The sequence below is a fragment of the Hylobates moloch genome, unplaced genomic scaffold (assembly GCF_009828535.3).
Source record: "Hylobates moloch isolate HMO894 unplaced genomic scaffold, HMol_V3 SCAFFOLD_22, whole genome shotgun sequence".
Lineage (NCBI taxonomy): Eukaryota > Metazoa > Chordata > Mammalia > Primates > Hylobatidae > Hylobates > Hylobates moloch.
In genome coordinates, this window is record NW_026652297.1 from 27,928,863 (window position 1) to 27,947,175 (window position 18,313).

At 45.7% G+C, this 18,313-nt stretch overlaps 1 protein-coding gene across 1 annotated transcript; it reads left to right on the forward strand.

The window, feature by feature from the left end:
- The first annotated feature begins 379 nt into the window (after positions 1–379).
- LOC116462000 (tumor necrosis factor receptor superfamily member 10C-like) lies at positions 380–14,228 on the forward strand. Its single transcript, XM_032144155.2, has 5 exons — positions 380–454; positions 8,912–9,017; positions 11,843–11,956; positions 12,694–12,802; positions 13,804–14,228. The coding sequence occupies exons 1-5, from the start codon at positions 395–397 to the stop codon at positions 14,012–14,014; spliced, it is 600 nt and encodes a 199-aa protein (XP_032000046.1). The 5' UTR covers positions 380–394; the 3' UTR covers positions 14,015–14,228.
- Positions 14,229–18,313: the final 4,085 nt, after the last annotated feature.

Genomic DNA, 18,313 nt, shown 5'->3' on the forward strand with positions numbered 1-18,313 from the left:
TGGGTCACCAATGCCAGAAAGAGCTAGTTCCTGTGCGTCCATGCACCCACCCCCACAACCTCGGCCCTCCCGGGAGGTGCTGGGGGAGGCCATGCCCCTTTTCTGACTGCTTGGAAGTGACTGCTGCAGGTGACAACAAGTGACCACGCCTTTTTCACGCCGGTATAAAAGCAAAGGCGCTGCGCTCCGATTCTGGCAGTGCAGCTGTGGGAACCTCTCAACGCACACGAACTCCGCGAACGATTTCTGATAGATTTTTGGGAGTTTGACCAGAGGTGCGGGAGATGAGGAGCGCTTCCTACCGCTAGGGAACTTTGGGGACAGAGCGCCCCGGCAGCCTGACGGCCGGGGCAGGGTGCGACCCAGGACCCAGGACGGCGTCGGGAACCATACCATGGCCCGGATCCCCAAGACCCTAAAGTTCGTCGTCGTCATCGTCGCGGTCCTGCCGCCGGTGAGTCCCCGCCGTGGTCCCTGGCTGGGGAAGAGCGCACCTGGCGCCGGGAGGCGGCAGGGAGACAGGGGGACACGGCAGGGATGCCTGGCCCTGGTCACCTGCGGCCGGGCATGTCCGGGCAGAACGAACTTGTCGACGGAGTCAGGGGAAGAACTGGGTCCCCGGGCTGGGCAGGAGCGACCTGGCCGCGAGGGAGCAGAGAAGGCGCTCCCCCTGGCTGCCCCGAGTCCGCGAAGGGAGGGAAGTTCCAGAATTAAGAGAGGGAGGGAGTCAAGGTGGAACCCATAGAGTGAGCCTCCGGAAGACACAGAGCGGTTGCCTCTCTCATTAATTAATTAATTAGTTAATAAAATTAACCCCATGTTTACATTCTTAAACGTGTTCCTTGGAGATCGGCTTAACCAACAGCCAGTGAAAAAGCTTTTCAGCGCTGTCCTTTGCAAATTTCACTTCCTCTGTCCTGAAAGTGGCAGGAAGCGGAAAAGTGGCAGGAAGCGGTTAACCAACGTGCTTGCAGTCAGTGTCTTCCACTGCCACCCGTGTGTCCCCTCTATATCCCATAGGCAGGACCGGGGGCTGGCCCCGGCCCCTTCTTTCAGCATAAACGGTATAAAGTTCTCGTTGTGAGTTGGCTTTGGAAACTGAGATTGGTAGTAGTGTGAGTGCAAGGACATATTATGTATAAAATGTGCAGACTTCTAGGTCTCTTTCAGATTGACTGAGGTTTTTGCTAACAGCCCTTTTGAAGATTCTTTATGTAATACCAAAAAGAAAAAAGAAAAGGCCAAAGCAAGGTTACAGGAACCATGAGAGTTTGCATGTTGTCTTTCTACAAATTAATGCTAAATTCAGAAAAGCAGTAACATTTTCACCTCTCAAAAATTACACAACTGACTTTTAAAATAGTTTATAGTGGGTGGACCTACCTGAGGCAGCTAGAAGAATGGCTGTGTCAGGACAGTGGCCCTGAAGAGAGAATGCATGGATGACCAGTGTAGACAAGGCCAGCAACCTGACTTTCGCGGTTTTGGGAATGTGAACTCTATACGTCCCAAAGGAGGCTTTAATCCTTCCATCAGTCTTGCCTTATTAAATGCATTTCAATGTACAATCGCTTTTTAAAATTTTGGAGCTAACACGAATCACATTAGATGTTTTATGGCAGTACATTCAGACTGATCTTCTTTTAAACAAGGGTATTGTATTTTACTGCATGGGTAAGCCACATTTTAATTCACTGTTGACGCCTAGGGGCAGCTGGTCAGATCCCATCCTGACTGCCTTTGCTAATTCCAACAGCATTGTACTAAATACCGTTGTATGTATCGTGTGTCCACATACCCATGCACACCAGCTTATTAGGCAACTCCTTACAAGTTGAATTCTACTTCTCCTTCTGCGGGATAAATGACTTCAGAAGTTTCTTTAAATGTTCACGAATTTTCCTCCAAAAAACCACTGAACCCAGCTATACAGTCACACCTAGTCCACAAATGTGCCTGTGTCCCTACAACTTTGCTACACTTAGCTTTCATTCGTTACTAGTCTAAGACGTAAAACATGACACATCACATTGCTATGTATTTTTGTTTCTTCATGGTATTAGGAATTTTCAAGGATATAGGAGTTTTTTGGTACTGGGAGTAGATGACCAGGGGATCCAGATGAGACAGCAGGGAAGACTGAATTCTGACCTGTGCACTTGGAAAACCCTGGTCAGCTGGGGCCAGTCCCTGCCACCCACCATGCCTGTGAATGGAGATAAGGTCTCCATCCTCAGCCTGTCAGGGTGACTTCAGATGAGCCCGGAGCTGAGCTCAGTTCCTGACCCCCGGTCCTGGCTCTGTCAATGCTGGGCTGGTCCAATCTCTGTGCCAGGTCCTTCCACACCATTCCTCTCTCTATCAAAGTAGGAATTGAGAAGTTCCAACGGCTCAGAATCTCAGACTCTCAGGCTGTCAAGGACTCCTGAGATTGAAGGTTGTGAACGGCTGGGCCCTGCCATGCTCTCCCTCTGGCTCTGTGACTCTGGTGTGGCCCCAGCTCCGGCCTGTAAAGTGAAGAGAAGATAAAAATCTTCAGCAGCCCTGTGTAAACCTCAGAGGGCTGTGTTACCAGGTGTGGGAGGACAAATCACATCCTCAGGGCTGCTGTCAGTCACTCTGCACTGGATCCCCAGGCACCTGTCCTCCACCCAGCAGAGGCTGCACCTGCTCCTACCTGCACCTTGGTACTGGCTCCCTGAGCTTGGGGCAGAAGCTTCTGAAGACTAGGGTGGAGCACCATGGGGAGAGGCCATGGAGGAACAGAGGAGCCAGACCTCAAGTGAGGACAGCGATGGCACTGCAGGGCCACAGCCTGGTTTACCTGCCACGCTTCCAGTTGTCCTTCTGGTAGGCGCCTGGCCCGGTTTGCAGTTTGAAGAGTGAGCAGGAAATGTCTCCATCCAGGTGGCTGCAGATGGCTACTAACCCAGGCCGTACTGTGAGGCTACAGTCCCAGTTCTGGTCCTCTGTCCTGTATCCAAGAGTGGCAGGGCAACGAGGCTCTAGCTTCTAGGTCAGGGATGGGGACAGTGGGGACAGTGCCATGCCCCGAGCCTCTGCCGTTGGGTAGCTGGTGTCCTGCTTCCAGCCAGAGAATGCACATCTTCGTGTAGTGGATTTTCCTAACAACCCAGGGAGATGAAGGTTGTTTTTCCTGTTTTACAAGTGGCAAAATGAGATTCAGGGCTAGAGTTCTCTGAGCAGCTGCTTCTCTGATCTCTGTCCTGCCCTTGGCCTCTGAGAGCTCTTATGGTTCCTCAGCAGAGTCCACAGGGCTCTTGGAGCCTGTCCTTCGGCCGCGAGCTGAGGCCACAACCGTGCTCACTTCATAGGCTTGGGGGGAAAGTGATTCATCCAGGAAGTAAACAGTGAGCCCTTTACTCTGGGAACACCTGTGCCTGGAGTCGGCTGGAGTTTGGGAGGACAAATGAACCCCACGTGAATCCTGCTCCCTGGAGCCCACAGTGTGGTGGGAGAGTTGACACCAGGGATTATATAACTAATAGGAGGTAGCATGAGGGAGGCCTGAGATCTCACCACCCTTGCCTCCCCCTCCTCCAGAGAGGCTGTGCTGGAGAGAGGCCAGCTGTTGCAGGGCCATAGGATGTGGTACTGTTGGCCTGGAAGATGTGGTTTGATTACAGTCACCATTGAGGGTCAGGGAGGGAAGCGAAGCTCTCCTTCAGATGCTCCCCCATTTTTTTTTTTTTTTTAGCTGGGCCTGAGAATTTAATTGACATAAGAGAGATGCACAGGAGACAAGCACACACATTTATTTAATGCAAGTTTTACCCGGCATGGAAGAACCTGTGAGAGTCAGTTACTTATTTACTGAAATAGACCAAGTAACTCATGAAGAAGCAAGTAACTGTGTGAGGAGCTAAAAAGATGAGAGTGGATCCATTCTAACAGGGTCTGCACAGTACCCTCTTGGCCTCAACTTCTCATCCTTAAAAATAAGAAGATTGTCAGCCGGGTGCGGTGGCTCACGCCTGTAATCTCAGCATTTTGGGAGGCCAAGGCAGGTGGATCACGAGGTCAGGAGATCGAGACCATCCTGGCTAACACGGTGAAACCCCGTCTCTACTGAAAATACAAAAAAATTAGCGGAACGTGGTGGCAGGTGCCTGTAGTCCCAGCTACTGGAGAGGCTGAGGCAGGAGAATGGTGAGAACCCGGGAGGCGGAGCGTTCAGGAAAAAAAAAAAAAAGGAGATTGTCCTATGTTTCCCTGGGGACTTTCATTTCCTGCTTTTAGGAAACACAAAAGAGGTCAAAGGATCTTCTTGCACCTGCTGTTTTTCAATAGCCTTTAATTCATAATAGTCAATTGACCAGGGCGGGCAGGGTGCGATGGCTCACACCTGTAGTCCTGCCAAGACAGGCAGATCATTTGAGCCCAGGAGTTCAAGACCAGCCAGGGCAACATAGCAAACCCTGTCCCAACAACAACAACAAAAACAAACAAACAAACAAAAAACCAGAAAAACACAGAAAGTTATGTCATGTGAAAGAATCCACACAGAATGCTTACCATCTGATTCCATTTCTTATTAAAATTCAACCAATCTATTCTGACAAAAAGCAGAATTATTGCTAGGGGCATAGCAAAGTGGAAGAGAGGATTACATTGAAGAATGAAGAAATTCTGGGGTGTGGTGGACATGTCATTATCTTATCGTGGTGGTAGTTCCACAGTGTATACACACGTCTCAATCTACCAAACTACATGCTTCAAAAATGTACTCTTTGTTTCATGCCCATTATACCTCAATAAATCCATTTTTTAAAAACCTTCAATAGAATGTAAACACTTCAGTGTATACTGTATTCCCTATAGCACTTGCACATAGATTATGGAAATATGTATGCATAAAAAGTCAGTTTATCCAATTAAAATGGAATTCTAAAAGGTAATTAACATTAAAATGTGCAGGGGAAAAAGGAGCAAAAACATTAGACTAGACAATCATAGCTTAAATGGTAAACTTATAGGTCTGTTTCAACTATATCAATTATTGCACTACCTGTAAATCCACTGAGCACTACAGTTCAGTGGTAGAAATGGTTGGAAGGGCAGATATGAGATGGGCCTTAAAAGGAAGACACAGATGTTTTCTGTTGAAAGTAAATAGATGTAGAAAGATACGCCATGCAGAGTGTAAGGCCAAGAAAACTGCCGTGGCTATTCTCAGTATCAGGTAAAGTTGATTTTGTTAGCGGTGGATGAGATCCGAGTTACCCTACGTTGAAGGCGGCCAATCCGTATGGGTCCACAGCACCTTCAGCTCTTTGCCTCCTGAGAAGAAAGAATTGGACTGAGGGGCATAAGGTAGAAGGAGAGACGGAGGCAAGTTTCAGAGCAGGAGTGAAAGTTTATTAAAAAGCTTTAGAACAGGAAGGAAAGGAAGGAACGGAAAGAAAAGAAGGAAAGTACAACTTGGAAGATGGCCGAGCAGGTGACTTGAGAACAGTGCACAGCCGGACCGCCTGAGTTGGGGTTTTATAGGTTGGCATAATTCCAGGATCCTGCCTTACTTCTCCCCACTCCTGAAATCTTACTGGGAAGCTGCTGATCAGTTTCAGGTGTTTTCTACGTATTAGGAAACTGCCTTTTACTGGCATCGGCTGTAACCAGTTCTTACTTTAGAGACACAATTATCAACCACCTGATGGTCACCCAACACTGCTGGTGTCAGAAGCGGGGAGCCCTCTCCTGTCCTGCTCATACCTAACTAGCTGCCTACTGTAACAATTTTAGGACATAGAATATTATGGGAGATGAAAAGGGACCTTTGTAGTTAAAAGGGTTAATTCTTCAAGGAGTGTAATAATAATCACAAATTGTGTATGCCTAGTAATACAGCTTCAAAACACATGATGCAAAAATAGAATTAAAAAGAGATTAAATCAGCTGTTTCTCTGCACTTGATAGCATGATCAAATGAAAATGCCAGTAAAGTGGCGAGCGATCTGCACACTATCAACCACCTTGATTTAACTGACATTTAAAGAGCAGGAGTGGAACATCCACTGAACACTTATTCCTTTCTATGCTCATGATACTTTCACCAAAATAGACCAGGTTCTGGGCTATAAAACACACAATATGATCTCTAAACTTAATGAAACTAAACTGGAAATCAGTAACAATATCCATAGAGAATTCTAAAATTTTGATATTGAACAACACACTTCTAAAAATCTGTGGTTCAGACAAGAAATCAAAAGGGAAGGTAAGATATTTCAAAGTAAGTAATAATGACAATATAACACATCAAAACTGGTAGGAAATGGCTAACAGTGCTCAGGGTGAAATATACAGCTTTCAATGTTTCTAATAAAAAATCAGGGGTTGGGGAGATGGGGAGTTACTACTGAAGGGTATGTAGTTCCTTTCTGGAGTGATGAAAATATTCTAAAATTGATTATAGTGATGATTGCATAGCTATCAGTATATTAAAAACTGCTGAAATGTAGACTTTAAATGAGTGAATTATATGAATAATCATAATTATTAATTATGTGAATTGTGTCTCACTAAAGCTGTCAAAAAAAGAAAAAACATGAAAATTATGGGCCAGGTATGGCGGCTCACACCTGTAATTCCAGCACTTTGGGAGGCCGAGAAGGGCAGATCATGATGTCAGGAGATCGAGACCATCCTGGCTAATATGGTGAAACCCGGTCTCTACTAAAAATACAAAAAATTAGCCAGGTGTGGTGGCGGGCACCTGTAGTCCCAGTTACTCGGGAGGCTGAGGCAGGAGAATGGCGTGAACCCGGGAGGCGGAGCTTGCAGTGAGCCGAGATGGCGCCACTGCACTCCAGCCTGGACCACAGACGGAGACTCCATCTCAAAAAAAAAAAAAAAGAAAGAAAATGAAAATTATGGCCTGAGGAGCTACATTAATCAATCATAAAATATAAGTGTAAATTTAAACCAAACAAAGTAACAGGAAGGAACATAAATCAAAGAATACAAACCACAGAAAGAACTGACAAAACGAACTGTGTGTGGTGGCTTGTACCTGTAATCCCAGTACTTCGGGAGGCCCAGGCAGGCAGATCACTTGAGCTTAGGAGTTAAACCACTCTGGGCAACATGGCGAAACCGCAGCTCTACAAAACATGCGAAAATTAGATGGGGATTGTGGCACACACCTGTCTGTGGGGACTGAGGTGGGAGGACCACTTGAGTCCGGGAGGCAGAGGAGGCAAAGGTTGTAGTGAACTGAGATTACACCACTGCAATCCAACATGGAGGACAGAGGGAGACCCTGTCTCCAAAAAAAAAAAAAAAACACTAATAAACCCCTCATTAGATGAGAGGGAGTAAGAGTGTGAGAGCAGAGAAAGGAGACGCAGACATCGCCTGAACCTAGAGGGGACTCCAGCCCGGGAAGGAATGATTTGGGAAATGTGCGTTAGCTTCACTGTCACCAACTGCTAGGCAGGCTTTGATGTGGAAGAAAGCTACGTTTTGTCTTGTTTAGATCCAGGTAGTTGAACTGAGCCCAACATAAGCAGCTTTCATTGTAACCATTTTGGTTTTGCTTAAATTAATTTCCTACTTTAAAACACTCCCAACTGAAAGAAAAGTTACAAAAACTATATAATAAAAACATTTGAAAAAATGGCTGTTGGCATGATGAAAACTATTATTGAATCCTTTAGTGTGTACTTTCTACAAACAAGGAAATTAACATCAACACATTACCACTATCTAATACGCAGACTCTATCCCAATTTCTCCAGTTGTCTTCTAGTTGTCATTTATAACATAGAGATCATGGCCAGAATCCCTGAATTGCTGTTTCATCTTTTTTGTCACTCTTTGATATTTAGTGGGAGCAGCTTGTCAAGGTCCTTTGTAAAGCAGTAATTAATTACTTAATGTTTGATGCTATATCCTGACTTTCTGTACGGTTATATATATTATAACCTTCATTTGTAAAACTGAGTATGTTTATGTGTGTGTCTGTGTGTATTTGTGTGTGTGTGAGTGAGAGAGACAGAATTCACCTATTGGTCAATTAAACACTTGGTGAAACTAAATATATTAAATGCTATTTCTGCATGAAGGGCTCATATGTGCGTGGTTTTTTAAAATTCTTATAAAATCTTTTCTTTCCAACCACGGTGGCATATGCCTGTTATCCACGTTTCTTGGGAGACTGAAGCAGGAGGATCACTTCAGGCCAGGAGTTCGAGCCTATAGTAAGATATGATCACACCTATGAATAGCCACTGCATTCCAGCCTGGGCAACATAGCAAGACTCTGTATCAAAAAAACAAAATAACTCTTCTTGCTCTCATTATCTGGGGTAAATGTATTTTATGTTATAATATGAGAAAAGGATACAGAAGTGTTTTTCTTTTTCTTTTCGTTTTTTCTTTCTTTTTTTTTTTTTTTTTATTTGAGACAGAGTCTTGCGCTGTCGCCACGTTGGAGTGCAATGGCACAATCTCAGCTCACTGCAACCTCTGCCTTTCAGGTTCAAGCTATTCTCCTGCCTCAGCCTCCCAAGTAGCTGGGATTACAGGTGTGTGCCACCATGCCCAGCTAATTTTTGTATTTTTAGTAGAAACAGGGTTTCACCATGTTGGCCAGGATGGTCTCGATCTCTTGACCTTGTGATCCACCTGCCTCGGCCTTCCAAATTGCTGGGATTACAGGCGTGAGCCATCGCACTTGCCTGTATTTTTTTTTTTTTTTTTATAGAAAATAGCTGGCCCTAACAGGCCAAGGGACAAACACGGATACGAAAGAATGAAAGTTTGGAGCTGGAAAAAATGTCCAAGCTCTGATGGGTTTTGTCACTTGGGGTGAAGGGAATGTGAGATGGAGCCTGGGAGGGGTGAGGTCTGGAAGTCACTCACGCCCATCACTCCTTTGTCCCCACAGGTCCTAGCTTACTCTGCCACCACTGCCTGGCAGGAAGAAGTTCCCCAGCAGACAGTGGTCCCACAGCAACAGAGGCACAGCTTCAAGGAGGAGGAGTGTCCAGCAGGTGCACTCTTATTTTTAAAAATCAGTTTATTTTTAATTGATAGATAAACGTTGTATACATTTATGATGTATACCATGATGTTTTGAAATATGTACACATTGTGGAATGGCTAAATCAAGCTAATTCACATACTTATCATGTATTCGTGGTTAAGAACACTTAAAAATCTGCTCAGCAATTTTCAGCTGTATGGATACAGAGCCCTGTGATAAGCCCTCTTTGCCCTTTTTATCTGTGGGTTTTGTAGCCTTCCTTATCTGTGGGTTCTGTATCCATGGTTGCAACAAACCACAGATCAACAATATGCGGAAAAAATAAAAATGATAATACATCAATAAAAGTAGATAAAAAGCAATGCAGTATAGCACTTATTTACATAGCATGTCTATTCCATTGGGTATTACAAGTAATCTAGAGATGATTTAAAGCATATGTGCCTGGGTTTTATGCAATACTATCCCAATTTATATCAGGGACTTGAGTATGTGCAGAGTTTGTTCCATAGAATACATTCCCTGTGGATAGAAGGCAGGACTGTACAACACATTGTTTTAATAACTGTAGTCACCATGTTCCACAATACATCTCTTGAATTTATTCTCCCTGTCTAACTGAAATTTTGTATCCTTTGACTAACATCTCCCCATCCCACCATCCAACTCAAGCCCTGGTAATCACCATTCTACTCTCCACCTCTATGAGATCAACTTTTTCTGATTCCACATATGTGAGATCATGAGGTGTTTGCCTTTCTGTGCCTGGCTTATTTCACTTAGCATAGTGTCCTCCAGGTTCATCCATGCTGACACAAATGACAGAATTCCCTTCTTTTTAAAGGCTGAATAGTATTCCATTGTATCTATGTGTCACATTTTCTTTAACTTTTCATCCATCCATGGACACATAGGTTGATTCCATGTCTTGACCATTGTAAATAATGCTCCAATGCATAGGGGAGGGGAAGATATCTCTTCAATATACTGATGTAATTTCCTTTGGATGTATACCCAATAGTGGGATTGCTAGATCATATAGTTGTTCTATGTTTTGTTTTTTGAGGAACCTCCATACTGTTTTCCATAATGGATGTACTAATTTCCATTCCCACCAACAGTGTACCAGCGTTCCTTTTTCTCCCCATCATCATCAACACTCGTTATCTTTTGTCTTTTTGGTAATAGCCATTCTTACAGGTGTGAAGTGATATTTGGCACTTGATGGTTAGTGATGCTGAGCATTTTTTTCATATATTTGTTGGCCACTTCTATGTCTCCTTTTGAGAAGTGTCTATTCAGGTCCCATGCCCATGTATCCATTTTACTTGGATTATTTGATTGTGTGCTATTGAGATGTTTGAGTTCCTGTGTATTTCAGATTTTAACCAAAATCTTGGATCTTTTGAATATTGACCCTCATTCTGTAGGTTGTCTCTTCACTCTGTTCATTGTTTCCTTTGTCATGCAGAACCTTTTTAGTCTAATGTAACCTCATTTGTCTGTTTTTCCTTTTGTTGCCTGTGCTTTTGGGGTCATAGTCAAGCAACCATTGCCCAGACCAACATCATGAAAATTTTCCCCTATGTATTCTTGTGGTAGTTTTACCATTTCAGATCTTATGTTTTAATCTTTAGTCCATTTTGAATTAATTTTTACATATGATGTGAGATAAAGGTCTTATTTCATTCTTCTGCATGTCAATACCTACATCATTTATTGAAGAGACTGTCCTTTCCCCATTTTGTGTTCTTGGTATCTTTCTCACAATCAATCAACTGTAAATGCATTGATTTAAATCTGGGTTCACTATTTTGTTCCATCGGTTTATTTACCATTGTTATGCCATTACCATTCAGTTTTGATTACTATAGTTTTGTAACATATTTTAAAATCAGGTAGTATGATGACTCCATCTTTGTTCTTTTGTTTGTTTTGCTTAAGATCACTTTGGCTATTTGAGGTCTTTTGTAGTTCCATACAAATCCGGGCGTGGTGGCACGTCACCTATAATCCCAGCTATTGGGGAGGCTGAGGCAGGAAAATCGCTTGAACCAGGGAGTTGGAGGTTGCAGTGAGCTGAGATTGTGCCACTGCACTCCAGCCAGGTGACAGAGCAAGACTCTGTCTCAAAAAAAAAAAAAAAAAAAGACACATGAATATACATAACAGTCAGGATGTCCTGATGGGAACCATGAAGAATAGTTAAGTGATAGGTGAGATAGACGAGGTTGGTGGGGCCTCTCAGGGATGGTGATTTGGGCTGATATTTAAAGTTGGACAGGGCCAGTCTTGCAGAGAGCCAGGAAGAGTGCTCTTGAGAAGGCCCTGCAGGAATGAGAACCCCAGGTTTCAGGGGCTTGGGGAGACTCAGCGAAGACAGGTGGCCACTGTGGTGAGTGGACAGCAAACAGGTCAGGTGGACCAGCATGGGCAGATCACATGTACAGTAGGATGGATGTTATTTTGTGAGTGAGGGTGTAAAAAAAGTAAAGTATCTCAATGATGTGTATTGATTACATGTTGAAATGTAGTATTTTAGATATTTTAGGTTAAAACTATATTGTTAAAATTAATTTGGCCTCATTCTTTTTACTATTTTAATATGGCTCTCATAGAATTTGAATTTTGCATGTGGTTTGTATTATATTTCTGTCAGTAGTGCCAGTCAAAGGTATGTCTTAGATGCTGAATTGATGACAAGACTAAGCCTGGAAGAGAGGATTTCTCTGTCTCAATTCCAGAGAGGGCCAAAAAGGAAGTTTCCCCACCACTGTCAGCCTCTGGGAATTCTGTAGTGACTCATTCATTGGCTTTTCTCTCCCTTCCCAGGATCTCATAGATCAGAACATACTGGAGCCTGTAACCCATGCACAGAGGGTGTGGATTACACCAACACTTCCAACAATTTGTTTTCTTGCCTCCCATGTACAGTTTGTAAATCAGGTACAGAACGTGTGGACCTCTTGTCCAGAGGTGGAGTGTGGGGAAATGAGGTGGGAGTTGTAGCCGATGTGAGTCAGGGAACCAAGTTCCAGCCCAACCTGGCCTTCATCACCCTGTTCTGTGATTATATATTTGACTGATTAAAAAAAATAGAAAGAAATCTTTTCTATAATGCATGCCACCTGGCTGGGAAATCTTCTAAACTGTCAGCTGCAAGAGGGTGGGGGGATCATTACAGCATAGAGGAGGCCTGGCCCAGTGGACAGGGCTGGGTTTCAGCAGTGGCACGGGTCTGCTCCAGGGCCAGGCTCTCTCCCCCGGGCTCTGTGCTCCTGGCAGGTGCTCGGCCTCACTCAGCCTTCAGGTTCTCAGGCCCCTTCGTCCTCCCCAGCAAGGCCGGGGCTTTGGGGAAGTCCCCCAAGGGTCCTCTCCTTGCAGAGTCTCTCAGGTGATGCCCTTGCACCTCCCTTGCTACTGACCATGCCATTGAAACAATGCTTTTCCCCTAATCTGATGTAATAAATAATGAATCATGCTCCTTTTTATGACTCCTCTGAATGTTGGTGACAGCTGAAGGGTGGGTGTCCTGTATGAGCCCTGAGTGTGCTGGTGCAGAAAATGGCCCTCAGAACTTCTTGGTGAACTTGGTTGAGCTGAGTGGGAGGGGGTGGGTGGTAAGGAAGATCGAGGGATACATCAGGGAAACACATTCCCAAAACCTTATGCTCTGTTGTCAGATCAAAAAACTAAAAGTTCCTGCACCATGACCAGAGACACAGTGTGTCAGTGTGAAGAAGGCACCTTCTGGAATGAAAACTCCCCTGAGATATGCCAGAAGTGCAGCAGGTGAGATAGCAGCCAGGGGCTCCCGACAGCTGAGAAGACCTGAGTCACCTGGTACCCCTATTTCTCCGCTGACCCCATGGAGCCTCTGGAACCATGGGGTGTCTGTTCCTGAGCCTGTGGGGTCTCTTGGGTCTGCAGTGGCCACTCCTGGTCCATCTGCCTGTCCCCACCCCTACCCCCTTCAGCAGCCCCTTCCCAGACCCTCCCCAGCACGAGTCCCCTTGGCCAGACCGACTTGTTCACTGGGCACAAGAGGCAAATTTCTGGATCCCTTGATCCTTTTCAGCAAACCTAGGAAATGCGATTTCCTTTTGAAATGAGAAGAAAACACTTGAATCTAGTCTGGGTTGTATTTGTTGCTATACCAAGCTGTTTTAAAAAATGTTATTTTTAATATTTTTTATGCAGGCAGGACCCATAAAGACAAAAGTGGCCACGGCCAACAAAAGTCATAAGAAGGCCGTGGGTGGAGCTCCTTCAAGTTCCCGTGAGGGCCTGAGCCAAACCAGCCGGCCTCACCTCTGGCCCCAATCCCTCAATAAGTCCTGTCTTTTCCCTATTTGGGCTTTAAGGGCCAAGAGTAATTTGTTCTTCTCTGGCCCCCTAATGTTTGCTGTGATTGGGAGGAAGCAGCAGACAGTTGGGGGTGAGAGATCACTTGTACTGTGCGTTGACTGGAGGACAGGGCTCAGCTTGTGACCTTCCCCTGGAGTGTGGCTCCTCCTAACACAGGCCTCCTCTGCAGCCCAGGGAAGCTCAGTGTGTGCCCAACACAGAAGGCTCCTGTGGCCCCAGAGCAGGGAGGCTGAGGGGCTGAAATGCGCGTGCTCAGACCCTTTCTCAGCCTCAACAAGGGAGCTTGGGGGACCCCCTCCAGACAGGAGCCTGTCCTTCCCCTGACGCCTTCTCAGGGACATTGGAGAGGAAGGGTGGCTCCCCTTTTATCCCACCTGGTCAGTTTTCCCTCAAGAGTCCTCACCTCCCTCTCTGTGTGTACCCAGGTGCCCTAGTGGGGAAGTCCAAGTCAGTAATTGTACGTCCTGGGATGATATCCAGTGTGTTGAAGAATTTGGTGCCAATGCCACTGCGGAAACCCTAGCTGCTGAAGAGACAATGACCACCAGCCCGGGGACTCCTGCCTCTTCTCATTACCTCTCATGTATCATTGTAGGGATCATAGTTCTAACTGTGCTTCTGATTGTGTTTGTTTGAAAGGCTTTACTGTGGAAGAAATTCCTTCCTTACCTGAAAGGTTCAGGTAGGCGCTGGCTGAGGGCAGGGGCGCTGGACACTCTCTGCCCTGCCTCCATCTGCTGTGTTCCCACGGACAGAAACGCCTACCGCTACCCCAAGTCCTGGTGTCTCCAGCCTGGCTCTATCCTCCTCCTTGTGATCGTCCCACCCCCATATCCCGTGCACCCCCCAAGACCCTGGTCTCATCAGTCCCTCTCCTGGAACTGGGGGTCCACCCAGCACTCCAGCCTGGGTGACAGAGCAAGACTCCGTCTCAAAAAAAAAACCAAACTCTGAAGCTAGTATATTATATTAGATGTTTTGGTCAATACATTCATTTGTCTCATTCTTTTTAACAAAAGCATAGTAGCTTCTTTCATAGTGGAACTATGGCCCATTCTACCGTTACCTTCTGTGGATAGTTGCATTTGTTTTTGAAAATTCTAACAGCAATCATCCTGTAGGTATCATATACCCAAATAGGCACGTGCACTACTTAAAAGCAGAATTGCAGAGTCAATGAGTTAATGATTTAAAAATTTTGTTTAGATTTTGACAAATTATCCTCCAAAATAAAATTATAACAAGTTTACTTTCACACCAAGAGTACTACACCCTTGCTACTCTGAACTTTCATTCTTTGCTAGTCTAAGAAGTAAACAATGGTACACCTCACTGTTGTGTTTTTGATTTCTCAGCATTATTTGAGGATTTTCCACGGTCCGGGAGTTTTCTGAGACTGAATGTAAATGATCCGCAGACCTCAGATGAGACAGCAGAGGAGGGTGACAGGGAAGACTGAATTCCCAGCTGTGCACTTGGAAAACCGTGGTCAGCTGGGGCCAGTCCCTCCCACCTGCCATGGCTGTGAGCGGAGATAAGGTCTCTGTCCTCACGCTGTCAAGATGACCTCAAATGAGTCTGGAGCTGAGCTCAGTTCCTGACCCCAGGTCCTCGCTCTTTCAATGCTGGGCTAGTCCAATCTCTGTACCAGGTCCTTCCACCCCGCCCCTCTCTCTATCAAAGTAGGAACTGAGAAATTCTGAAGGCTCAGAAGCTTAGACACTCAGGCTGTGAAAGAGCCCAGAGATTGGAGGCTAAAGACGGCCAGAGTTGGCCGTGCTCCTCTTCAACTCTGTGACTCTGGTGTGGCCCAGCTCCTTCCTGTAAAATAAGACAGAGAGGCCTTATTTATGCAGAGGCCCTGTATAAACCGCAGTGGACTGTGTTGGCAGTGGACTGTGTGAGGTTGTCTGGGAGGACAAACCACATCCTCAGGGCTGGTGTCAGTCACTCTGGACTGGATTCCCAGGGCACATGTCCTCCACTCAGCAGAGGCTGCACCTGCTCCTACCTGCACCTCAGTACCGGCTCCCTCAGCTTGGGGCAGAAGCTTCTGAAGAATAGGGTGGGGCACCATGGGGAGGGGCCATGGAGGAACAGAGGAGCCAGACTTCAACTGAGGACAGCGATGGCACTGCAGGGCCACAGCCTGGTTTACCTGCCACATTTCTAGTTGCCCTTCTGGTGGGTGCCTGGCCCAGGTTGCAATTTGAAAAGTGAGCAGGAAAGGTGTCTGTTGCTCCCACATCTAGGTAATATAAAAGCTAAACCCTCCAGGGGAACTGTAAAAGTTGGGGTACTACATGGGTGGCCTAAGCACTTGACTCCTCAGGGGAGAAGCTGGGAGTTGGGAATTTTCTCCTGATTGCATAGCAGTGCGCACAGGGTGGTGTTTGTGTGTGAATGTGTCCCAGCTTTTCCTGCCCATTTCAGTGTGGAGTTTTCTCAGTTCCCCATGTGTAGGAGTCTCTCCACTAGTTTCTGGCTTTCTCTCAGATAAAACTGATTCATGCGTAGATGTTTATTTGATGCTTCCACAAAGAGGAAAAGCGGAGAGCCTCCTGTAGAATTATCTTGCTGATGACAGAAACTTGGTTTTAAACCTAACTTAGCTTCACTCACAGGCACGGTGCAGAGTTAGGTGGGGGGAAACAGACTCTGAGGGATAATTTACCTTGTATAATGGAGCAAGAATTACCAGCTCAGGGAGTATAAGGCGGATTAAATGAGATGTGTGTGAAATGTACTACATATACTACCCAATGATATATAAGGTGAGTCAGGAATACAAATTTATATTTTCTGGTTTTTTTTTAGACGGAGTCTCACTCCGTCACCAGGCTAGAGTGCAGTGGCACAATCTTGGCTCACTGCAACCTCCACCTCCTGGTTCAAGTGATTCACCTGCCTCAGCCTCCTGAGTAGCTCGGACTACAGGCATACACCATCATGTCCAGCTAATTTTTGTATTTTTAGTAGAGAATGGGGTTCACCATGTTGGCCAGGATGGTCTTGATCTCTTGACCTCGTGATCTGCCTGTCTTGGCCTCCCAAAGTGCTGGGATTACAGGCATGAGCCACTGTGCCAAGCCACAAGTTTATATTTTCTAATATCCTCATGAAAAAAGTAAGAAGAAATACATGACATTAATGTTCATGACATTTTATTCAATGTAATATAGCCAAAATTTTCTCATTTCAACATGTAATTATGCACAATAAAGTATTATTGAAACATTTTACATTCTTTGGTACACTAAATTCTTTTTTATTATTTTTGAGATAGAGTCTCCCTCTGTCGCCCAGGCTGGAGTGCAGTGGCGCGATCTCGGCTCACGGCAAGCTCCACCTCCCAGGTTCATGCCATTCTCCTGCCTCAGCCTCCCAAGTAGCTGGGACTACAGGCGCCCGGCACCACGCCCAGCTAATTTTGTTTTTGTATTTTTAGTAGAGACGGGGTTTCACCGTGTTAGCCAGGATGGTCTCAATCTCCTGACCTTGTGATCCGCCTGCCTTGGCCTCCCAAAGTGCTGGGATTACAGGCGTGAGCCACCGCACCCAGGCTAAATTCTTTTTTTTTGTTTTGTTTTGTTTTTGAGACATAGTTTCGCTCTTGTTGGCCAGGCTACAGTGCAATGGGGCGATTTCAGCTCACCGCAATCTCCTCCTCTGGGGTTTAAGTGATTCTCCTACCTCAGCCTCCCAAGTAGCTGGGATTACAGGCATGCACTATCACGCCTTGCTAATTTTGTATTTTTAGTACAGACAGGGTTTCTCCATGTTGGTCGGGCTGGTCTTGAACTCACGACCTCAGGTGATCTGCCTACCTCTGCCTCCCAAAGTGCTAGGATTACAGGCGTAAGCTACAGTGCCCGGCCTAGCACACTAAATTCTTGAAACAGGGCAATCAAATAATTGCTCATCAAATTCAGGTTAGCCTCAGCTCAAGTGCTCAGGAATCCGGGGGCCAGTGCCTGCCACGCAGGACTCCCCAGCCCCTCAGGAGGCCCTCTAGCTGACATAGGCCCTGAACTATAGCCAGGAGGGAAGGTGAAAGAGGAAGGGAAAGACAGATCAGTGTAGGGTGTTGTTAGAGGACAAGGTCGGATACAGTAGGGGGAGGAGAAAAGCGTGGGAGAAGAGGATTTAGGATTCTATTGGTCTGATAAGAAATGGCATAACTATAAGACAATCTCATTCATGAGGACTACAAAGAATAAAATAGAAGGATAAACCCTTGACAGAAGCAGGAAGCTTGAGCCCAGGAGGTCGAGGCTGCAGTGAGCCCTGTGCTCCAGCCTGGGTGACAGAGTAAGACCCTATCTCAAAAAAAAAAAAAAAAAACCTAAAGAATTTTACATTACCTTTTGTCCAGGAAGGGACTTTCATAAGATTATAATCAATGACAAAATAAATATATCAATAGATTAAGCTTCTTTTTTTTTTTTTTTTTTTTTTTGAGATGGAGTCTCGCTCTGTCGCCCAGGCTGGAGTGCAGTGGCGCAATCTCGGCTCACTGCAAGCTCCGCCTCCCGGGTTCACGCCATTCTCCTGCCTCAGCCTCTCCGAGTAGCTGGGACTACAGGCGCCCGCCACCACGCCCGGCTAATTTTTTTGTATTTTTAGTAGAGACGGGATTTCACCGTGGTCTCGATCTCCTGACCTCGTGATCCACCCGCCTCGGCCTCCCAAAGTGCTGGGATTACAAGCGTGAGCCACCGTGCCCGGCCTAAGCTTCTTAACATTAAAAATTCTGCACATGAAAATCTTTGACCAAATAAAATGGCAAGCAAGAAAGTAGAAACCTATTATCTGCATTCGAGAAAGTGCATGGGTAGGGACCCGTATCTCAGTAGGCAGGATAAAAGTTGTAAGTGATCAGTTTGAAAAGAGAATCAAACAGCTAATAAACATGTGACACCTAAGTCCAAAACT